Below are 22969 nucleotides of genomic sequence, written 5' to 3' on the forward strand. Positions count from 1 at the left end.
AGAATTGATCCGTGATACGGTGGAAGTATCGAGGATCCCGAGGGAGGGAAGACGAGCTGCCGTTGTTGTAAAGTACCGAACGCGACAATCCAAGTTCCAACATGGATGATAAACGCAATGCAATCATTTAGATTCCCGCCCAATTACTTCCCGGAAGATAATCAATCAATTCCTTTTTTTTTCTTTCTCCTCCAAGGACGTCCGTTGAAATGAAAAGTCGTTGCACAGACGGATCTCCTCCCTTACCGAGGGCGTGCGACACTGATATACAAACAGGCACGTCTGGAACGCTGAAAAGGAAGAAATCAAGATGGAAAACCAGTTTAAAAAAAAGGGGGCAACCCAAAACAAAGAAGGGGACGTCCAATGAAATAAGTTAATGGATTAGACTGGAGGTCAGGTCGCTGTTGTATAAACAATGATATTAACCTATCGAAATAGTCGGTGAGTGTGTCAGGCGGGTTACCAAGGAGCGTCGAAGAGACTAAGCGTAGGACCGATGTGTTGGCACCTTAACGCCCTGACTTGTTGATGCCTTAAAGTTACAAGTGATGGGGGGTCTAGATCCACCCAACTCCACCCGACTCCACCAGGTGCTGCCAACTTTAATCTGCTCATCGATTAACTTAGTTACTCCGTACTTTCAGCATTATTTCGAGATCAGGCCACATTCATTATTACGGTACTAGATCAATCATGAGTGTAGCCCAACCCAGCCATACATGTAAGAATGCTTCGGGAGGATAAATATTCATAGTACCTTGGGTAACGTGAGATTAAGAATCCAGGACCAAACGTAAAAATAGTCATTATTGTTTCATAATCTTCTATGTAAGCACTGCATAAACAGAACGACGAGGATTAGATTCGAAAGTCCTCCCCGCGCCATCAAAGGATTCTTTAATCACTGATTAAAAGTCTCGAGGCAGGACCACACCACGGTACGTGTTTCCTCGATCGCCCATGGAATCCGTAGTTACCGGCTCTTCGTAGGTGACTTCATGTTGTGGTCCGGAGCTGGTGCTCAGCCGGTTCATGTGGAGTGCCCTCTCGCCCTGTGGGATGTGACGCCGAGTGCGTACGGATGGCAGCAGGTCGATGATGAATGAGAGAACGTAGAATGTAAAGACGAACGCAATGACTACAACCAAATCAGTCTATACTGTTTCATTGATGATGCTTGAATTGACGTACCCCATTCAAGAACGGCAGCGGCATCAGTTCCGCCTGGGGTCCTTCGACTCAAGACTCCAAAGCTGATCGCCAGACCAAGTTCGATGACAATGAACAAAAGCTTGATCCAAAAGCTCACGAAGAGAACGCGGTGTTGTTTGCGGTACGCAACACCCAGTCGCAAATATTCCAGACAGATGAATATAGCACTGATCAAGTATCCACCACTAGCAAAACGTCAGCCCGATCACCTGAATAGCCAGACCATCACAGCTCAAAACACATAGGAAGAAACCAACAACATAACCAGGCAATCAGCGCATCAAAGGATACGATACGGGGTTCCGCAAAGTACTCACATGAAAAGACCCAACATGGAATCATGTACCTCGTCGTAATCAACGTCATTGAAGATCGACAGCAGAATCAACCCTGCAGCCCCAAGAAAGGAGAAGATAATGGAGATGATCGAGCACGCCTTATCAAACCGTCCTTTGTTTCGCAAGAGCTGTCCCGAATGCCGTAGCCATCGCTCCGCTAAGAAGGAAAGATCCAAGAAAACGACTGTGACGGCGCTGCCTGCTATGAAAAGGGGCTGTATTCCCGTTGCGCCGATATCTGAGATGTATCTAGTTTTGTTGATTTGTTAGTCAAAAAGAGAAAGAAAAATATCTGGATGGCCGACAAGAAACAACAGAGCTTACGGAATGGTACGCCTCGCTGGCATATTACTGTAATGCGGCTTTCCCTTGGCTGCCCATGTCGATATCATCGCAATCAACATTGCGAGCCACATACAGGCCGAGATGACCGGGAAGACCCAGAACGAGACGATCCACATGGCTGCAATAGAGTTGGGTCTAGGTATGGTGCGACGAGAGGTGCTGGAAAGACTTCACGTGAAGCTGCTGGCTATAGTAGCATAGCAGTTTTTTCAGCCAATGCGACAACTGAAAGACAAGACGGCTCGAACGAGACAGCGGCCAAGGACATATACAAGTACTTCTCTGGGGCGAGAGAAGCCTGCGAGGGATTGACAATCATACGGAGAGAGAAACAGCGACATAGTAATGAGTATCGGGAGATCCAAAGGGGGGGTTATCCATAAAAATGGGCGGACAGACCGTGGCATGACTTCATCCGAAAGAAAGAAGGAACGACGCGAGAGAGGGCTGTGGAGCAGCGACGTCACCGGCATAGGCTCCGGATCTGGGCACAGCAAATCAGGACGGGAAAGCCTCCAGAAGATCAAAGAATACTGCATTATTTTAATTAATCTATATACAGAATATAAATAACACCAACAACAAGAACAACAATAAAAAACAAATTCTATAAATCATAATCACTTGACCGCCTCTCGAACTCCATTCCACGAATAAGCCCCGGAATAACATATGAAAGCGCATGTTATCACAACCTACGATGCAGACAGACCGTAAGAAACAAATGGTGAAGATCGGAAAAATCAAACAAAGGGTATGGCAGTAAAATCATTTCGCAAAGGATTCTTGGAGTCCAGGCATAGCTTGCTAGTTACCGACCACGCCGGCGACGAGTTTCGCGGTTCCCACCGGGACCACCGCCAGCCACTGCTGTTCGAGCTCCATGTGCACGAACTGCGGGTTGCTGTGTAACTTGTACTCCCTCATCGTCGTCGTCGTCGTCATCATCATCATCGTCGTCGTCGTCCTCGTCGCTATCGTGATCATCGCTAGATTCGTCTTCGGAAACTTCATCAGGAACGCGACGAGCAGTTGAGTGCGTTACGTCTCGACGAGGAATGCTCTGGCTGGTGGATATAGGTCCATGGTTGGTATTAAAAGATGATGCGTCCGGGGGAATTGGTCGACGGCTCGGAAGGCTGGCGTAGCGTGGATCAATAGACATCGCTCCGTATGGTATATATACAGTATTGTCATAAGGATACGGCAATACATTAGACTGAGAACGTTGCCGAGGTGCCCATTGCGGATCATCAGGGAGGGCACGGACGAAAGGCGGCTCTCGCTCTGGAGGGTATCGCTGCTGCATATACGCTGTTTGATGCATGGGCGAGTTGGCGGAAGGCTGCGGGCGTAGAGATTGCATAGTCGGGGTTCTTGGGCGAGATGAGGAACTGGATGGACTATTGTTCAGGGATGCATAGATGCCAGCTGGAGGACGTAGAGGTACTCCAGAGAACTCGTTGGCAGAATATTGGCTCTGTGAGCTTCGTCGCGATTCAGAAGCACCACTGGCCTTGGGAGAAACCTTGGCTACCGATTCTCTACTTCTCGGTCGCCTATCGTTGACTGTAGACGCACGACCGGGAGACCCAATGGGAATCGTAACCGTTGATTTCTTGTTGTTCGTAATTCCCTTTCGTCTTCGTTCCAACGCGTCCAGCTCTTCTTGAGAAAGCCGAACATTCTTTTTGCCTAGCATCTGGGCACGTCTTATTCTCTCCAGAGCCTTTTCCACTAGCATCTCTTCCTTGTCTCGCATCGCCAACTGCACTGCATACGCGACAGTGCTGTCCGCATCGTCATCTAAATCAAACTCTGCGCCCTCCGATAGTTCACTTTCATAGTCATATCCAATATTCCTTAGCCGCAATTCTCGCGCGCTCGCCTTGGCTCCAATCTTCCCATTCCGTCTCGACCCGGCAAATTTCACACCATTATAACCGTCATCCCCATCACTGTCGATCTCCTCGACACGCACACCATTGACATCCTCCCATTGTCCAGCCCTCCTTCGCGCCTGATTTCCCTGCCATACCCCTGGTGGTCTTCCCCATTGGGGCATATCGTAAGGAGTTCGCGGCCGACCACCTAGACCGCCTCCTCGGAAAAAGCATTCTCGATAGGTTTTTCCATAAAAGCGGCGTGACCGAGAGTAGTCACGCCAGTAGCACCAATCAACCAGAGGGCGAACGAGATGGGAGATGCCCAGAGACCGAGAGGAACAGCAATGATGAGCAAGGCTGTGTACAACTGAGAGGTACTTGCGCGAAGGAATCCGACGTCAAGATCGCGACCGTCGAGTTTGCCAATTCCGTACATACCACCGGCAACCAAGACAATGACAAACAGGAGAATGGGGTTCGTAAGGAGACCGTAGATGCTCAGCATAAGGAAGACGACGAAGTAGTTGCTAGAGAAGTAGGACAGGTTGTAGTTGACACGGCTCTGCACTTCGCTGAAGTCTGCTGGCTTGGAGATACGCTTGACGTCGAGGAACTCAGAGATGGGCTTAAGGTTGGCGAAGCGCGAGCTCATTGACGTGGAGCGTAGGCTCTGGAAGCGGTCGCCGAAGCGAGAGGTGATGAGGTCGACTGGGATCTGGAATTGGGCCATTGTTGATGGTAATGACTGAATTGCTCAGACGATAAGAAAAGATCTAATTAGAGGATTATGAGAAGTAGGTAGAGGACCAGAGGCCGGGATGAAGAAACCGCTGAGTAGCAGGAGCAACAGATCGACTGCGAGGGTAATGAAGATGGATGCGATGAGGAAGGAAGAAAGTTTTAAGACAGAGAAAAAGTGAAGCCTGGAGGAAATCGCGATGGGTTGAGCTTCGGCCAAGGGGCCACGGCGAGCCAATCCGCTCCCGCCAAATTCCCCCTATGGGAGGCCAGCCCGAAGGGGACTAGCGTGATCGACGACTGGCTTAATCAGCGGCCGATTGATTGCAGATGAAGAATCTCCTCAATCCCGTACAATAACTGTACTGAATGTCACTCAGACCTGGAGCAAACAGAGAAGGAAGTTTAGTGGGAAGAGACTTTCATTTAAATACGAGACTTCGAGGGAAATTCCCTCTCCCTTTGGCTGCTTTTAGCTTTTCGCTTGGCCGGATTCGATGCACCCAACCCCGCATACTGCGTCTGCATTCAACAAGAAGGCGGGCATTCATTAGGCCCATGATTATCAAGCAATCACAGTCCTGGCAGATTGAGGTCCACCGCCAGTCTTCAGTCTGCATCATCACCATCATCGCGCTGTTGTCTGCATTGATGTGTTCTGACTTAGCTAGGGCGAGCTGACGTGTCATATCGGAAGGAACCCTCCAATAATTACAGAGTGCGGACGATTTGTCTTTGTCTCTGACATGAGAAGAGTTTCGATCGCTAATAACTAGCTAACCCAGTTAACTATTTCAACCACGCTTATGAAACCAAAACACGAGTTAGTCTGCACTTTGCTGTGACTGTTGTCTCCACAGTATGAACCCTTGCTGTCATGTGTCAACTGGTACGTACAGAAAATGTATCTATACAAATAGTATAGCTGCATGACAGTATTGAAAATTGAGTGGGATGTGTACTGTATTATACTATATATGTCCATCTAAGAAGAAATTAGTTATCTAGTATAGATTACCTTAGATAATTGTGTATAAAGCTGTGCGTATTAATTTAATAGAGAGGTTTCTGATAAATCTCTATACTAAGGACTAAGTAACTAGTTAAGTTAGTCAATATCTAACTTAATAATGTTATGGCAATCCGACGTACCAATCAGATGCCTCCGTACGTCTATACTTAAATCTTGTGTCTTTAGTAGTATGCATTGCTACCTCTCAGAAGAAAAACGAGTAGCACATTCCCCTTTATAAGCCTTCAGTTGCTCCATCTTTGTCTGCACAAACAACTCCATCTCTGCACGTGTCTTGTCATCAAGCAACTCAGCATCCACACTGCCGTCTCGCAGTGCCGCCCAATAGATAATAATGTCTACGTCGAAGCTCTTTCTTGCTTCATAATTGAACTAGAAGCGCCCAGTCGCCCATGAGTAGCGCATCCGAGTAGAAAGAGCTGGCCCACTGGATTGTTCGCACTCTAGTGCCGTTTCCTTTTCCACTTGTTCCAACGCTCGCAGGAACTGGGCTAATCTGGGCTCATAGAGAGCCAAGAATTCGTCCGTAGCGCAGCGTTCAAGCCACACTTCTGGCCCGGACAACAGCAACCACCAAGGCGGGAGTCATAAGTGAACTAACTCTTCCATGATCTAGACCTCGTTTGCAACCTTTTCGTCCCTATAAGCGTAGCCGTGTGTCCCGGTTTTGGGAATCGAATAATGGCGTCCGGCCCTCCATCGTCAAAGCTGAAGCGGAAACTGAAGCTGAAGGAGCCTCTGCCTTTTAAGAAAACCGATATACTTCTACTTCCCTCTCCTGCCCGGCGCGTAGCAACAAAGTTTGCTAATTGAACCTTCAAGTCAAAACTTCTATTTAACCAATTCACCATCGCCGTTGGTCTCCTCTATCTCGTCAAAATATGTCTTGAGTGAGGATATCTCTCTTAGTGCCAACCTGGTGCCATCCTCCTCCCCCATTTCGGTCCGAGCTTCTATTGCTCTCATAACACTAGATATTCTAACGTCTATTTCCAGACACAGCTCATCGGATGCGACGCCTAATATGGACCCCCTCATGATCCTGAAGATAGTGAGCTTCGCCGATGTCCCCCATAAGCCCTGATAGTGGATTTGCGATAGATAAGCCCTTCACCTGCTCCCAAGTTTCCATAATGATTGCGCCAGTGGGTATTGGTTCGGTGTATTTCGAGACCGACATGGTTGCGGCACTTGTAGCAGCAAAGGATACAAGTAAAAATTTGTAAAGGTTCCTTTGCCAGAGCATAACTTCTGATATTGACTTGGCACTTATTCGATTATTCAATGCATCAATAAATACTAAACGGAGAGTGAGATAAGGTTGTATAGGAAGTAAAAGAATTACTCCTGGTGTAGATACTCAGAACGTGAGAGGGGTAATAGACATGTTAGTCCCTATGCAGCGTACTGCGGCGCAATTCATATATGTTCATATCAAGACTGTGCCTTATCAACTTATTTAATTCGCCTTGACCCTGGCATGCTATAAATATAGCTAAATACAAGTTACGCACTATTGGTTTGGTTTCAGCGACTACAAGCGTGCTATGATGTGTCAGCGAATACATACAGCGATGGAGACCGACCCCCCTGATTGTAAACAAGTTTTCAGCTTCCTTTGAGTTAGTTTCTCTGTGGGGCCCTTTTAACTAACATGTTAGAATGAAATGCTGGGCACTTTGTGGATTTTGCATTGATATAACAGCATATAAATAGACGATATACCATAATCTTGTGCTTAGCACCGGTAATGCTTCCTCGTAAGATTCCATAATGCTTCAATCCATCTTTCTTGAGAGAAGGAGCTTCTGGACTGCGTTGAAAACAACAGCTATTCTATTATTGGCGCAAATCTTTTATCTCTGGGTTTTCGCTGCGACTAGAGGAGCTGCCTCCTATCAAGTTCGAGAAGCAAATTACTGTGGACCTGAAATAATACTTATACAGCCCTTCTCGAAACTGGCTTCCATATCAGAACTTTTCGTCCATTAATTCAGCCCCGTTGCCAAAGTAATCAAGGTTTGGGCTATGCCAGATAGCGGTATAGTTAACATGGTATCCTTGACTGAACTACAGTAATATCTATATGTTCATACGCGTCTCGTACACCATGGATTTCCAACATCGAAATGTTGCGAAACATCCTTCCAGTGCCACAGTTAATTCAACACAGTAATGTAAGTACAAGGCTAGATACTGTTACTGTACATGATGAAATGAACGTCCTTATATATCCTTCCTTCTGTTTATCCTTGATCTGTTACAGTATTTCAGAGCGTTGCTATGATATTTGATATCGTTGATATTGGCTCAGTTCCTAATGCGTCCTCGCCTTGGTTGCACCGGATCATCTATCCTGCTGAAGAGGCGGACCGACAGTGGCCACCATTCATTGGCTGTGCTTTTTTAGTTTGTTGACACATACTTCTGCAGTACTTGGACAACATCAACATGTCCTCCTGAAGAAGCAGCCAGGAGAGCATTGCCATAGTCTCCACCTTGAGCATTGACTTCAGCTCCTTTCTCTAGCAATCTCTGCACTATCTCAATATGTCCTCCTGAAGAAGCAGCCTGGAGAGCATTACCATAGAATCCACCTTGAGCATTGACTTCGGCTCCTCTCTCTAGTAATCTCTGCACAACCTCAACATGTCCTCTGTAAGAAGCAACCAGGAGAGCATTGCCATAGTCTCCACCTTGAGCATTGACTTCGGCTCCTTTCTCTAGTAATTTCTGCACAATCTCAATATGTCCTCCTGAAGAAGCAGCCTGGAGAGCATTGCCATACCTTCCACCTTGAGCATTGACTTCGGCTCCTTTCTCTGGTAATCTCTGCACAATCTCAACATGTCCTTCTAAAGAAGCAGCCTGGAGAGCATTGCCATATTCTCCACCTTGAGCATTGACTTCAGCTCCTCTCTCTAGCAATATCTGCACGATCTCAATATGTCCTTCAAAAGAAGCAGCCTGGAGAGCATTGCCATACCTTCCGCCTTGAGCATTGACTTCGGCTCCTTTCTCTAGCAATCTCTGCACACTCTTAAAATGTCCACGAAGAGATGCCCATTGAAGCGCATTCGCCCCGGTACTATCTCGCTCATTTATTACACTTTTGCCATCCGTGCTCAGTTTGCTTATCACAACATCGTGCCCATTAAATGCGGATACGTGAAGCGCGTTCATCTGAGGCCTTTTACGATACGGCATTGCTGTTTCCCAGAAGATAGGAAACCACAAATCCATTGGTTTAGTGGTATGATCGTATAATTGAATGACAGACGTTACCAGTTCAGGCGTCGGTGAGGAAATGAGTCGGAAGTGATCAGGCCAGTTCTGGGCACAGTATCCTAGGAAGCTCTGTTTTGCTTCGCGCCTATTGCTGACTAGATCATCCATCAATAGGTACTTGATGCAAATTTGCGTGAGCTGGATTTCCGTATCGCTGGGTTGAAGATACCATTTGTAGCTAGGAGATCCAGGAACTTGGTTGATCAGAAATTCCCTGGCGGTTTGGTGAATAAGATAGATTCGGGAATCCTTGATAAAAACAAAGAGCCCGCACAGTCGCCGGATCGTTTCACTTAGTCCTTCTGGATCTAGGCCTGCCTCCTCCGCTCTTCGCGCACGCGCTGTAATAGCCACTCCCAAGGCCATAGCCATTTCTATAACGGTCAATGGCCGCCGTGCGCCCACGATGATGTGTAATATTGTTTTTACCATTGCTTCTTGTCTCTCAGTCACGCGGTCTAGAATCCTTCCGTATGCTTCATTCACTGATTTAGGAATCAAGGGAACCGACTCTTGATCTGGCCGGAGACTCTCTTTATACATGGTACGGATGTCATCGATCGCCAAATACAGCCATAAATATGTGCGGTGCTCCATTTCCAGCAGCGCTTTCTCTAAACGTGCCTTGACCTCTGCTGTCAGTTTTAACTGTTTGCCGAGTTCGGACACTCGGATCTTTACAACATGAGTAATTTCATCACGGATTTGATCATTTTCTTCCTCGCCTCGCAGGTGAATTTGGGGGAACAATTCAATGACGGGCTGAAAATCTTCTTCAATCTCATCATACGGTCGACTAGTCACCAGGAACTTGAGCCAGTTTCTCGATGGAGATGGTTGATGCTTGGTATAATACTGTTGAAGCTTTCCAATGAGCTGTTTCTGGTCCGACCTCCGACACTCATCTAGAGCGTCAAAGACACAGATTGTGTTCACCGATGCCGGATCAGACGTGGCGGCGATGAAAATGCGCCATAAATCTTCCACTTCCTGCTGGATTTTCTCGAGATTCCTTTCCCAGGATGGCAATGCATGTCGCAACAAATCTGGTTGCAATGAAAACAGTTGATGCAAGAGAGCACACAATGCAGTGGCCAGACTGTTCTGTTCCTCATTATCCTTGAAAAAGAAATAACAAATCGACACCGTCGGCATAGAAGCCTGAAAGACCTCATCAATGAGAGACTTGGCCAGGACCGATTTACCACATCCCGGATCGGCTGAGATCCATAAGAGATCATGACCGCCGTTCTCCCGCCACCGCAGGTACTCCGAACTCTTCAGGACCCACTCGCATGTTCCTTCGACTCGATTGGGGTTGATATTTTTATATTGCTCATATGTTGACGTCTTGAATGCTTGTAAACAGCGGCGTTGATCTTCAGTCATAGCTCTCGTGATTTGTTCACGATGATGACTCTCCTGTTGATTGAATGCTTTTTCCAGGCGTTCATTCATACCTTTCAGTTCACTGACAATTTGAGCTTCCAATGAGAGAGGTTAGTCTAATCTCTAGGGTGCATAAAGTAGGATCGTCTTTTCATTTGCCCATAGGGATCACACAGAGATCTCTCTCTTGCTGTATTTCATTCTTTCACGCCTCTCCTTCTCTTAAAAAGAAAAAAGAAATGGTGCTGAACGGGTTGTTGGATGAAAGATTTACTTACTTCCAATGGGACTTAGGTTATCAACCGCTTGAGGGGAAATCACAGACAGGAGTTTCTTCGCATATGCAGCAGCGATAGCGGCTGCGTATGGCTGCCATTTCTTGTTCTTATGCGAATCAGCGTAATCACAGATCCCCCGGATGACCACACAGGGAAAGTCATCCATCAAGCCGGCAGCTTCCATCTCAAAGCAGAGAATGCTGTCTCTTCCGGCCAGGAAGTCCCGCTCTAGGGCATCCTTTATCACTGCGTTCCCCGAACCAATGTTGCCATAGTGGATTCTGGGATTGGTGCCACGGCGAGGGTCCCAGGTCACTATTCCAGTCGGATCTCTGACACAAGCATCGCAATCAGGATTCTTATTAACATGTTTGTGAGCGGGCTTGAATAAGATGTCCTTCGAGTTGCTGGGATATGTCCACTCCTCTTCCGAATCTTCATCCCCGCCAAATACTTCGTTGACCAGGTTTGAAATCTCTTGCGGCAACTTGCGTATGGCTCGCAAGTTAGTGATAGCCGTCCGTAGCAACGTAGGAGGCTTGTTGAGAGTACCTCGGCGATGGAAGCCGTCAACTTCCCTTCTACCCAGGTCATACTGTATTACGCCCCCGTCCTGTCCAGATGGTAGGGACACAGCGATATCACCAAGTCGAATGTCATTCTGCGCACTCGGCACACCACCTCCAACGCCAACCAGCACGCCAAATCTCAAATTCGGAAATGTGGATTGCATCGATTTAGCAGCAATAGCCGCGCGGTTGGTCCCATACTCCGGGAGGCAGGCAATGGCCACATTGTGCTTCCCCATGCGCCCTAATATGTAGTTATTTTCGTCGTGCTTGGCCTGGCTTTCCAGCTGCTCATGGCATGCGTCGAGTAATTCCCGTGCCGCGGTCAATTCACACGGTATTGCACAAATCCAGCCGACCGTGTAGCTTTCTGGCGGCAATTCTAACATTTCCGATGGTTGTTCGTCCGCCATCGAGTATTTTCCTAGTCAAGATAATGCAGTTACTGTAGCAGCACTTCATCCACAGATGGCTGGATAGATTTCTGACATTTACAGCATTTCAAAGAAGCTGCGCGCATCTCCAAACTGGATGGATGAAAGGTGCAAGGCTGTGAGGCTCGGACTAGCTCGCGGGGCTGTATTGCACTGCAGTACGTACCCCGTTGAGAGGTGTCGGGCTGGCGCCCAGATTAACATCCCCGCGGCGGCCATAAATTATTTTTGATAAAGTAAGTATAAGGCGGAAGGGAGTTTCGCAATTGTATTAACCGATCCTGTCTTCATCTATATTCGAAACATCATTACGCCCGAAGATATTTGCTTCTTTTTAAATAAAAGGTGCCTTGGTAACTTGGCTGCGTCCTACTATGAAGCGCGAGAAGCTCTTTATGGAAGCTTCTGCTGGAGGTGCTTGAGTGCAACAGAGCGAGTTGTGGTGCTCTGAGGACGATGGAGATGCGCAGATCAGATTGATATGGTAGTAGTCTTGCATTCTTTGTTCAAGTACAAAGCTATATAGGATTGAATTTACAAAATCAAGTATGAAAAGATCCGTCCCACGAAATTAATTGGCTCAGAACTAGGATAACCCATCTAGCCGGATATGGTTAAGCGTATATTGTTTCACCCAAAATTAATGCGACGAGATGGACATGTGTCCCTATGTAGTTGTGTATTTCGTATGATGAAAATCTGAGTATTCACCATGCGGCACTCAGCTTTTCAGTTCTTGGTTGTGGCCATTCTTTTCGTGTTCGTCGCGGCCTGGACCAAAGAAGGTACGCTTCCTACATACGTGTTTAATTCTGTGGAGATGATCCTGACTGGAAGCTTTGCTTAGACCACGAGATCTTTCAAATTCGAGATGAACTTATAGCCAAGGAGGGCCCCAACGTGACATTTTATGGTAGGAATCACCAATTGGCATCTCAGTTTATTTCGTATACTGACGTTGAAACAACTGTCCAGACTTCCTCGGAGTCGCACCAAACGCGAACCAAGATGACATCAACAAAGCCTACCGCAAAAAGTCCAAACAACTTCATCCCGACAAGGTGAAGCGCTCGTTCATCGCCAACAGCGCTCGAGGCGATGGCAAGAAAAAGGGCAAGAAGCCAGGCGTTCACGTATCCAAAGGTCCCTCGGAACGTCAAATCGCAAACGCCGTCAAGGAAGCCACCGAACGCTCCGCTCGACTCAACACCGTTGCCAACATTCTTCGAGGACCCTCACGCGAACGATACGATCATTTCATGAAACATGGTTTCCCGACATGGAAGGGCACGGGATACTATTACTCTCGATTCCGACCAGGTCTTGGAAGTGTGCTTTTAGGTCTTTTCGTTGTCTTTGGCGGTTTTGGTCACTACATTGCTCTTGTGCTTTCGTACAGGAGACAACGCGAATTCATGGACAGATATATTCGTCATGCAAGGAAGGCTGCTTGGGGAGATGAGCGAGCCTTTGGTGGTATCCCCGGTCTCGATGCCACTGCAACTGCGACTCCGGCTGCAGCACCTCAGGCTGAAGCAGAAGAATCGCCGGCGGCTATGGCAATGAACCGCCGACAGAAACGTATGATGGAGCGCGAAAACCGCAAGGAGAGCAAGAAGGGAAACAAGAATTCTAGTCCAAGCGGTTCAGGATCGGGCACAGCTACCCCTATTAGCGAGAATGTGGCGAGTGTATCTGGTCCCAAGAAGCGTGTCTATGCCGAAAATGGAAAGATTCTGGTTGTCGATTCGGCTGGAAATGTGTTCTTGGAAGAAGAAACGGAGGATGGCGAGAAACAGGAATTCTTGTTAGATGTTGATGAAATTCCGCGACCAGCGTTTCGGGACACGTATGTTGCCCGTCTACCGTGTTGGCTGTATCGCAGAGTGCTTCGTAAAAAGGACGAGGAGGAGGAGCCTAGCGATGCTCTTGAAGGCGCGGATGATGTAGACACCAACGACGTGGACATTCTCGCTGAGACCGAAGTGACCAAGTCAACGTCCTCTAAGGGCTCTGCAGCTACTGCTGCTACAAGGAAGCGTGGCAAGCGAGGTCAGAAAAAGTGATGTATAAAACCGTTACGGGGATGTTGATAACATTGAATTGTGTATAACATATTGGGAGATAGGCATCGTCTTATCAAATAAAATAGAGATTTTACTTTTGACCTTCTAAATTCCAAGTAGATTATAGATCTGTGCTCGGACTGAAATGCCGCTGATATCAGATATTTCATTGGTTGTAAAGTCTATGTAGTATCGCCTCCAGTTTATGAGTATCGTACAAATGAAAAAGCACAGGAGAAAAGAGTGGTGCTAATCTTCAGCCTTTCAACTATTCAAACGAATGATTCTTACATCAACAAGCGCCAAGCACCGATAATGAGGGCAGCGGTACCAGTGCAAACACCACTAAGAAACAAGTTAGCACTCTAAGGGATAAGAATCGGATGATCGATAAACTTACACTAGCCATTGCAAAGTCGACTGTTTCACAGCTTGCACTCGCTCTCTCAATCCTGCTACTTCCTGCTCAATTCTTGTCTCGGTCTCCTTGATTCGCATCTCCTGACTATTGGCTTCTTCGCGAATGCGGCCCTTCTCCAGATTCAAATCTAATCGCACGGAGGCTTGTGTACGGCTGATTTCGTCTCGTAACCGGGAGTTCATTTTGGCCAGGTCTGCTGCTAGTCGTTCATGCGAGGAGCGTGTTAATTGTGCTTCTGTTGAGTCGGAGTTCAAGAGTTCGGATCGCAGTTTTGCAAAGTCTACTTTTTGTGTATATGTCGCTCGCTCGGAGTCTATGCGCAAGGTCACGTTAGCTACTGTTCGACGGTTTGTATTTGTTCTGGCCCAAGTCATACCTTCTTTCAAAACCATAGTCCTCGTTAAGTTTTGAATCGACTCTTGAATCACATCATTAAGCACTTTCATCATGGCAACCGCCTGTTCTTCGCTGAAGCCTTCCATCTTCAGTCTTTGGACGAATTTGAGGGTATCGAAATGGTGGTCACGGCTCCTAATGGCCGACGCATGAAATGCGCGCCGCGCAGGGTTGAATGCGGCAACATAAACGCCATTATGCCGGATGGGCGTACTGTCATTATTTGTAGAATTCGTGGTAGGGGCGGATGATGACGTTGTCAAGGATGAGAATCGGGAAGAAGATGAAACGGAGGACCTGCGTGCCGGAGCCGATGGAGTATGATATTTTCGACTATTTAGATGATATTCTTCCGCTTTATTGGCCTGCGGACGGACAGTTGAGATGGGCGCGCCTTGGATGGCTGTGATGGTGATGCGGGGTGTACCATTCCAGGTCAACCGGGGAAGGAGATATCGAGGTGTGACGGTGATTTGCTTTGAGGGCGCCATTTTGGCGAGCAGGAGTATTGAAGCAGGCGAATAACAGTGAATGGCGGTGATCTATAACGTTGGAATAGTAAAGATTGACAACAAGGAAATGCGTATAGATCCAGTGTTGTATGCGCTCGCCGCGGGAAAAAATGCAAGCGCCGAATGCCGGGCCGCCGTCGCTGTTTGTTTTGTTTGTCTTGCTCTCCGTGCCAAGACCAGACCATCCTTCCCCGGCTGACATTTTTTGCTCAACTCCGATACGACATCTGACAACTAATAACAACAGACAGCACTGAGACAATCCATCATGGCCTCAAGGGGCGCCACTCTGCCCTACAGGCAGCTCATACAGAGCTGTAAGTACATTGATTAACCTATACCTTGACGCACAGGAATTGACAGCTAGCAGCCCGCTCGACATTAGCATCCCGCCGAACAATTAGCTACACTCGCCCATTACGCGCCGAGGTCGAGCAGGAAAAGAATGAAAAGGACAGCAAGAATACGAAAAAACCTTCTCTCTTCGACTCGATGAGAGGCTTTATGTTCAGCAGACCAGCACAGCCCGGAGACAAACCAACACTAAAACCTCAACCTTCTTCACAAATGCAGCGGTCAGGTTCCTTGAGCCAAGACTCGATTTTCGCTGATGAGGCTGCTGGTGAATTCGAGGAAGAAGAGGTCCCAGACAAGACCGTTCCTGCCAAATTGCAAGACCGATTGTGGAGTAATATGCAAAAGTCAATTGATCCCAGACCCGAAGCACGCAAGCGATGGGAGCGAAAGATGATCATTCGAGAGATCCGGAAACGGGGTCGTTTGACAAAGCAGGAAATTATTATGGCGACGGAGCGTGAATCGCTCGTCAAGTCTCATTGGTTCAAGACTTCGGTCAAGAAATTGACGCCGCTGGCACGACAGATTGCAGGCAAAAACATCGATGAGGCTATTTTGCAGATGCGATTTAGCAAGAAGAAAGTCGCCAAGGATGTTTTGGAACATTTGAAGCTCGCCAAAAACACAGCTATTGTCCGTCACGGTATGGGGCTTGGGAAAGCAGACGAGTCCAGCAACAAGATCCAACCGATCGACGTCATTCTGAAAGACGGCGAAAAACACACTATAACCGACCCAACATCGATTTATATTGCAGAGGCATGGGTCAACAGAGGTCCTTTCGACACAGGATACGACCACCGAGCTAGAGGAAAGATCAACCTTTTACGTCTGCCATATACTGGTCTGTCTGTGGTGCTCAAGGAGGAAAAGACTAGAATTCGCGAGTGGAAGGACCGAGAGACGAGGGCGCTACGCCAGCGTAAATCCCAGCTGTGGACACAGTTACCGGATCGACCTGTGTCGCAACAGAACCAGTACTACAGCTGGTAATTCATATCCGTGTCTTATAATTGTGCATCTGTTTGAGCATGTCGCCGTTTATGGCGTTTCCTTTCTCCTTTTGTTCTTATATCTTATCAATCTTGGCCGACTGTACAATAGAAATAAATATATTTATGAAATTACCGGACTAGTGCGCGAGAATGCTGATCATAGATACAGCCATTGTACTCTCCTCGAAGGTGATTCTTTGTCCTCGGTCATAAACGCCTCGTCATTATGTGAGTTAGGTATGGCAGGGACTGGCCAGATTGTCAAATCATCACAGTGGACGTTACCTGGGAGAGTAATTTTAGCTGGGCTTATCCTCCCAATTATACAGCTTCTTGCTTCTGGTATCATACTTATAATGACTGCTAGCCATCACTTGAAGTACTTTCGGCCTTACTACTTATCGGCCTTCCAAGCGCACTTCGATCGGTCCTAGACACAGCCGTTTTGTGAGCGAGAGTATTCGTCCCCAGGGCGAAAACGTACAGTCATACATGACCAAGTCAAACGCTACCTCTTCACCTCAGCAAACGGCCGTTGCCCACTCGACAAACAAACGTCTAGAGGCAATGACTGCACCCCAGCCTCCCTTTGTGCTTGATGACGATGTTGGCCTTACAAGCGACGATTCCTATCTAACCAGCGCGAACGAGTCACATACTTGTAAAGATTCTTCTGATTCTTTCTCCTCCTCTTCCTTTCCTTCTGCTTCACCACACCCATCCAACACGACAGAAGATTCATCGGTTCTCCTCCAAGGCCTTCATGACTCCTATCCACGCCACCATAACCACATCCAAGACACAACTCAATACCTTTTCCAAAATCTATCCTTGTCAGAATCAGATAACAAGAATCCAGACACTTCCACACCCATGAGTCAACATCGCAAGATACCTCTTTCGCGTTTGCCTGCTTCTTCATCGAAGAATGAGAAGAGGGTCAAGAAGGCAGTCAGGAGGCAGAAATGTACACGATCCAAGTTTGCGTGCTATCGTCAGCCAGGTGCGATGGCGGCTATTGCGAGCGCCCTGGAAGCTTTGGAGGACCCCGGTGGTGATGAAGGAAAGGGTGCTGCGCAAGACAACAGTTTTGATGACGGGCTAGTCATTAGACGAAAGTACAACAGCGCCGACACTTCACCTTCGACAATGACAGAAGAACACGCCTGGTCTGACTCTTCTACTATCCAACACCAAGGCAGACGAAAGCAAGACATTATGCGAATTACTTCTGTTCTGAACGACGACGACGACGACCCAGCGCCGCTTGTGTCGAGCCCTCCTCCTACTCCTATTTCCAAGTCTTCTGTCGCGGCATCTCAATCTTCGCCCCAAGCTTCGTCGTTTGGCTTGTCCGATCGACATCGACATATCGAGCATAGCGGTGTCGACGTTCTCGACCACATCAACATCGCGCGGAATCAACTCGCCAAATCTAGTCTACGAGATGAATACATGCGACACTTCACAAACCCTGAGCGCCGGCGGTATGAAGATGCGTTGGTTGAGATTGTGGGTGATTTGGAGTTGCCATTTTAGTGTGTTTTATTTGTTTTTATTTTCCAATTGCCTGACTATTCAGATGATACCTACCAGTGCTAGTGTATGCAAATGATGTGATGACAATGAATTCCTATAATTTAGTTTCTATCACTCTAATCCAAGAAACTTATAGATCAACAACCTCCCTAACCTGCATCGGCCCCTTTCCCCCAGCAGCCAACGGATCACTCTTACACTGCGGCACCCCCGTAGGAGGCTCAATCACCCTCTCCGGCTCTTTCCCCCGAACTCGCTCCGCCTTGACGAGAATAGGGATAACCCCGCCGGTCTGTAACTGGAAATCTCTGTGCCCGACGACATCCAGAATAGAGGTGATGGCACCTGAATGCGCGGTCACGGAGATGAATTGTTTGTCGCTGTTGGCCGTGAAGACGTCGTCGAGAAACGTCTTTATGCGTGCGTTTCGCGCGGAGTCTGATTCACGCTGTTCGGCGTGCCAGAGCTCGTCGTCCTCGGTGAAGCCTTCTTCGATTATGTAGTCTGGATATTCGTCTTGAATCACGGTTTTAGTTGAGCGGCGGTCACAGGTGTGTATGCCAAGTGTCTCTCGAACCAGCTTCTTACCGTCAGACTTACAGCATGGAATGAAGAGGAAGTAGTAGAAGAAGAAGAAGAAGAAGAAGATGGGGGCCTACTACATAGTACATACCTCTTTAACCGTTGGCCGAAAAGGCCGACGACCAACCAACCCATCAAACGTAATAAATGCAGTCTCCAAACACCGATTCAACGGACTAACATAAAACATCTCCGGAAACGGGATTGCGGTTTCAATCTGTTTCCGCCACGCATCGTGCGCGGTCTGGGCTTGCGCTCTTCCGACTTGTGTCAGTCGGGCGTCGGACCAGGTTGATGTTTCGTTGCCATCTTGGAGAGACCAGTAGCACTTTTGTTTTTGTTTTTTTATCAGCGAAGCTATTGTTTCAAGGGTTTTGGGAGGGGTAGGGACAGGAGACGTACGTCCCAGGCGTCGTCGCCGTACCAGCTCTGCGCGACGTTGTGGAAGCCCTCGCCATGTCGGCCGAGGTAGAGGACTTTGTACACTACGTTGGGCTCTGCTTGTGCATTCATAGTGCGGATTTGTCTCTCGAAGCGGGACCATTGTGTCGTTGGTCGTTCATCAGCTTCAGCTCTATGTTCCTGGCCTTCATAATCATAAGGTCGGTCAATGAGGCCGAAATTATTCGCAACCTGTCAAAGCAAGTTAATCATTTACCAATCAACGAAAAATTGTTAACTAAGTTAGTTGAGAGAGAGCATACATAATCGAATCGGTTTGGATCTGTATCCTCCTCATCCTGCAGAAAATACCCCTTCACAGTGGAATACACCAGATGCGATTCTGCGTTTCGTCTTGCCATGGCTAGTGATTCGCTCATGGCCATGAATCCTGCAAGCACGATTGTGAAGAATAGCAGAACTGGTCTATACACAAATTAGCACGTATCAAATAATATGCAGAAATAAAAGAAAAAAAAAAGCCGTAATTATAGAAGAAACTAGTGCTAACGATAAAACAAATAGCGGGGATGCGCGAGATCGGGTTTACTGGGGCTGGAATTGGGATGCATTGGAGGACGTACATGATCACCACAAGGCGACAGAGCTGGCTCGATTTGCGCTGCTGGGGATGTCGCAATGCATTTTTGTGGTATTGTTTCGCGCTTTTCGATCTTATTGTCTGTGGGTCTTCATCTGTCTCGGTATACATTTTGACATTCAGTTTGTGGCGTGATCGCATTGTTGTCCGATATTATTGTGATGTGAGTGGTACCGGTACCTAAGGTACGTGTTGGATCCTACCAAGGGAGGGATGCCAGTCTTGAAGCGCCTACATACCACGTGTCAATTCATAGAGTGAGTCTTCTTTTTCAATGCATGTATACATAATGTACACTCTATCGTACTATATTACATTATTACAATCCTATAAGTTAGTTAACTAACTACCGGTAACTTGCTACTTAAGGACAATCATGCTGCAAAAATATCCTTCCACAACCCAACCAATCCCAGCAACACCCACTCAACACCCCCGGCACTCTTATTATCTTCAGCGCCGTTCTTCGTAGCAGCAGCAATCGTGTCATTCTGCCACTGCAACTCCCATTTCAACAACTCCGCCTTAAACGCCGTCTGATTATACTGCGCCGGCTTGGTGTCGACCAAATACTCAATAAACATCTTCCATCGCGGAATGTAGTATGACGATACAAGTCCGGCCCAGGACTTGGATGCGTAATCGCTAATCTGGCCCGTAGGACCCCAGAGGGTGATTTGATTCAGGGCGTTGTATTCCAAAAAGTCTTCGAGACTTTGTTCGCCCGCAGATGTGCGCGCTGCAGAGATCCAGGTAGAGAGTTTGAAATGCTCGTTTGTGTCTAGGATGGTGTCGATAGCCTGCAGAATGCCGATTAGTTCTGCGCCGATGATTTGGATTCTGATTGTTGAAGGGTTGGTGGTGTTCCAAGCCGCGATCAAGTCGTGGTAAACGGGGATGAACGCGTTTGCTAGCACCTGGCGAGACATGTCGACCAGATCAAACTCGTATGCCGGATTGAGCCAGAGAGAGGGCTCCTTGAAGGCGGCGCTGTAGAATAGACTCCATGCTTTGACCATGTCGGCTGGGTTGTAGTTGAGGGTTGTTGGATGGTGGCCTGTCCTATTCACCAGGCCGGTTGTGCTGGGGATCAGCTCAAAGATTGCCTTGGGGACGGCATTAGATGCGAGATTTGTGTTGTTATAGACGCTCGTTCGCAGCATGTCCCATGCGCTATAGACGTCGGTTGGGATGGATTTGCTACCGGCGTATCTCGCAGTGACCCAGTCGTGGAAATAAGTAGCCGTATCAATTGGCTTCGCACTCCAGGCTTGATCCAGCAAGAGATCATAGACAACCTCATTACCTTCCTGGCCTTCCATGGACAGACCAAATCCGACGAGTGAAGCCGTTGCATTGTTGAGAGCAGCAATAGGGTTGACGGTGATATTCATAACCTGTCCGTAGAATCCCATATTACCGCCGTAGTCATGGATCTGGCACCATATCCACGGCTTGCCGAAATAAGAGTTCGTGCGCTGCCACTGCGGTTGCGACTCGGACGCAAGATCCAGAACTAACAGGTCTGAATCAACAGTCACACCGCCCAGGTACGCTTCAACGCGATCGTTGGTCCAGAAGGCGGAGTTACTAAAAAACAGCCATCCCTGCATCACCCACACGGCACTCGGGTCAGCGGCTTTGAGGGCTTGCCAAGTGCCGTGGCTGACACTGCGCAAGTAATTCAAATCGCCGGAGGACGGGTTATTCTCATTGAATTGGTCCAAAGTATAGAAAGTGGTGACGTTGCCGTACGCTGCAGTCTGCTTGGAAATGAAACTCTTCTGAATCTCAGTGAAATGAGGATCCGTAGGCTCCATGAACGTGTCGCTCGTAAACATCGCTGGAAACGCCTCCCAAGCAGAACCATTAATAACATCCGCGTCTGGGAGCACACGCGTAATCGCTCTGGGCACAAACCCCGGGAACGCAGGCAGGATGGGCGTCATACCCAACTCAACCATGCGCTTAACAATCTTCTTTTGTAAATCGAACTGACTATCAACCCAGGCATATGGCAACGAACTACCCCATGACCCCTGGATATTACCGAAATGGTTCCATGCCAAAAAGGCCGGTCCACTGAGGAAATCGCTGATTTCAGCGTCGGTTAGACCCAACTCTTGGAAGACTTCGATGAAGATCTTTTCCACGCCGATCCAGGCCAGAGGCAGATTCACGCCGCGCAGGGCCATCCAGTCGAGTTGGAGCTCCCAGTCTTCCCAGGACCAGAATGCGCTGGTGTAGGATGTTGTTACTACGGTTGTCAGTCAAAATCAAGCCAGTGAAGAAGTTGAGAGATTGACAACCAGGGGGGGTTGGAGGTTACCAGTATTGAAATGATACCGATAAGGCACGACGCTCGATCCCGTCAAAGTCTCATTCAACTTCGGCAGCTGTCCAGCGGAAATCTGATCAAGACGACTACCTATAAACCAGTAGATATCGACATGCGCAACATCAGCCAGATAGCGATGCAATCTACGCCAAAAGTCAGCATCTAAACCATACCATAGTGGGTAGTGTAGAAGGTAGTGAACGGACATACCCTGTCGCCAACGCACTCAACGAACTGCCCTCAACCTTAATCCTGCCATTTTCCGCATTCGCTACGGTATACGCGTCATTCTCCCCGAGGGATGTTGCATTCACAACGCTAAACTCGAATTTGTGCGCATGTTGCGGAAGACGGCGTTGGAGGAGCGACTCAATACCCGTCGTCGACAGCTGTGAGGAAGTGGAAGTGGAAGTACTACCGGGAGCAGCTATGGCTGTGCTGGCGATCGCCAGCACACCAGATATGAGGTTTAGGATCTGCATAGTCGCAGATTACACCTCACTACCCTAATCACTTCCCGATTCCGTGTAAACGTCGACAGAAAAACTAAGAAAAGAGAAGCTAAGCATGAAGTATAGAGGGAAAAGAAAGCATTTATCCCCTCTACCTAAGGCTTAAGCTAAGCTTCTAGTTATCTATCCTGCTTAGAATGGAGCAACTAACCCCAACGCGGGATAAGTCTGTCAACGAGTTCAACGGAGGGGATGCCACACTGCACAGCTCAATGGAACGTGGGATCGAGTTAATCCAAGGGTCCGTACGGTAGTACGTACGTAGTTCGACAGTCGACTCCATCGAAAGCGGGTCGTTTATAGATTAGTTTAATTTAGTTATCGTCATAGCGCCGAATCCTTCAATGGTTTGTTTTGAGCAGAATCTTGAATGTCAAATTTTGCATCTCTTGGTTTGGTTTGACTGAGGAGATGGTGGGATCATGCTTGGGAATCTAATGATATGACAGGGAGAGTGATGGAATCACACTATCACAGGCCACAGGACAGGATATACCTGTACTAGAACGTAATACTCGTAGTATGAGAAGAAATAAGCAATTCAGCCCCCCCTGACTAACTAACTAACCATGGGTCCACGTGTTGATAAGCAGAAGCTTCTATGGAATGTTTGTGGGCCAATCAGAGCAGCCAAGTGGAGCGGTTGTTTACTCCCAGTACAACTATGGAATAGCATGTATACTGTAGTTACTCTAT

General features: G+C 47.8%; 10 protein-coding genes across 10 annotated transcripts; 3 read left to right on the forward strand and 7 right to left on the reverse strand.

The window, feature by feature from the left end:
- Positions 1–911: 911 nt before the first annotated feature.
- Positions 912–2014, reverse strand: EYB26_007182 (uncharacterized protein; the record flags this gene model as incomplete). The annotated part of the gene is made up of 4 exons (XM_054266454.1): positions 912–1141; positions 1195–1400; positions 1533–1802; positions 1878–2014. The coding sequence occupies 4 exons, from the start codon at positions 2012–2014 to the stop codon at positions 912–914; spliced, it is 843 nt and encodes a 280-aa protein (XP_054122429.1).
- Positions 2015–2709: 695 nt separating this feature from the next.
- Positions 2710–3963, reverse strand: EYB26_007183 (uncharacterized protein; the record flags this gene model as incomplete). The annotated part of the gene is made up of 1 exon (XM_054266455.1): positions 2710–3963. The coding sequence occupies one exon, from the start codon at positions 3961–3963 to the stop codon at positions 2710–2712; it is 1254 nt and encodes a 417-aa protein (XP_054122430.1).
- A 26-nt stretch (positions 3964–3989) lies between these two features.
- Positions 3990–4514, reverse strand: EYB26_007184 (uncharacterized protein; the record flags this gene model as incomplete). The annotated part of the gene is made up of 1 exon (XM_054266456.1): positions 3990–4514. One exon carries the CDS (start codon positions 4512–4514, stop codon positions 3990–3992), a length of 525 nt encoding a protein of 174 aa, XP_054122431.1.
- A 3447-nt stretch (positions 4515–7961) lies between these two features.
- On the reverse strand, positions 7962–11492 carry EYB26_007185 (uncharacterized protein; the record flags this gene model as incomplete). Its single annotated transcript, XM_054266457.1, has 2 exons — positions 7962–10327; positions 10511–11492. 2 exons carry the CDS (start codon positions 11490–11492, stop codon positions 7962–7964), a joined length of 3348 nt encoding a protein of 1115 aa, XP_054122432.1.
- Positions 11493–12225: 733 nt separating this feature from the next.
- On the forward strand, positions 12226–13579 carry EYB26_007186 (uncharacterized protein; the record flags this gene model as incomplete). Its single annotated transcript, XM_054266458.1, has 3 exons — positions 12226–12298; positions 12361–12426; positions 12489–13579. The coding sequence occupies 3 exons, from the start codon at positions 12226–12228 to the stop codon at positions 13577–13579; spliced, it is 1230 nt and encodes a 409-aa protein (XP_054122433.1).
- Positions 13580–13866: 287 nt separating this feature from the next.
- Positions 13867–14887, reverse strand: EYB26_007187 (uncharacterized protein; the record flags this gene model as incomplete). Its single annotated transcript, XM_054266459.1, has 3 exons — positions 13867–13924; positions 13980–14313; positions 14377–14887. The coding sequence occupies 3 exons, from the start codon at positions 14885–14887 to the stop codon at positions 13867–13869; spliced, it is 903 nt and encodes a 300-aa protein (XP_054122434.1).
- Positions 14888–15176: 289 nt separating this feature from the next.
- EYB26_007188 (uncharacterized protein) lies at positions 15177–16258 on the forward strand (the record flags this gene model as incomplete). The annotated part of the gene is made up of 2 exons (XM_054266460.1): positions 15177–15225; positions 15279–16258. The coding sequence occupies 2 exons, from the start codon at positions 15177–15179 to the stop codon at positions 16256–16258; spliced, it is 1029 nt and encodes a 342-aa protein (XP_054122435.1).
- A 494-nt stretch (positions 16259–16752) lies between these two features.
- On the forward strand, positions 16753–17799 carry EYB26_007189 (uncharacterized protein; the record flags this gene model as incomplete). The annotated part of the gene is made up of 1 exon (XM_054266461.1): positions 16753–17799. One exon carries the CDS (start codon positions 16753–16755, stop codon positions 17797–17799), a length of 1047 nt encoding a protein of 348 aa, XP_054122436.1.
- A 130-nt stretch (positions 17800–17929) lies between these two features.
- Positions 17930–19534, reverse strand: EYB26_007190 (uncharacterized protein; the record flags this gene model as incomplete). Its single annotated transcript, XM_054266462.1, has 5 exons — positions 17930–18379; positions 18473–18709; positions 18784–19014; positions 19086–19248; positions 19407–19534. 5 exons carry the CDS (start codon positions 19532–19534, stop codon positions 17930–17932), a joined length of 1209 nt encoding a protein of 402 aa, XP_054122437.1.
- A 263-nt stretch (positions 19535–19797) lies between these two features.
- On the reverse strand, positions 19798–22243 carry EYB26_007191 (uncharacterized protein; the record flags this gene model as incomplete). The annotated part of the gene is made up of 3 exons (XM_054266463.1): positions 19798–21680; positions 21753–21904; positions 21972–22243. The coding sequence occupies 3 exons, from the start codon at positions 22241–22243 to the stop codon at positions 19798–19800; spliced, it is 2307 nt and encodes a 768-aa protein (XP_054122438.1).
- Positions 22244–22969: the final 726 nt, after the last annotated feature.

This window comes from Talaromyces marneffei, chromosome 5 (assembly GCF_009556855.1).
Source record: "Talaromyces marneffei chromosome 5, complete sequence".
In the NCBI taxonomy this organism is placed as follows: Eukaryota; Fungi; Ascomycota; class Eurotiomycetes; order Eurotiales; family Trichocomaceae; genus Talaromyces; species Talaromyces marneffei.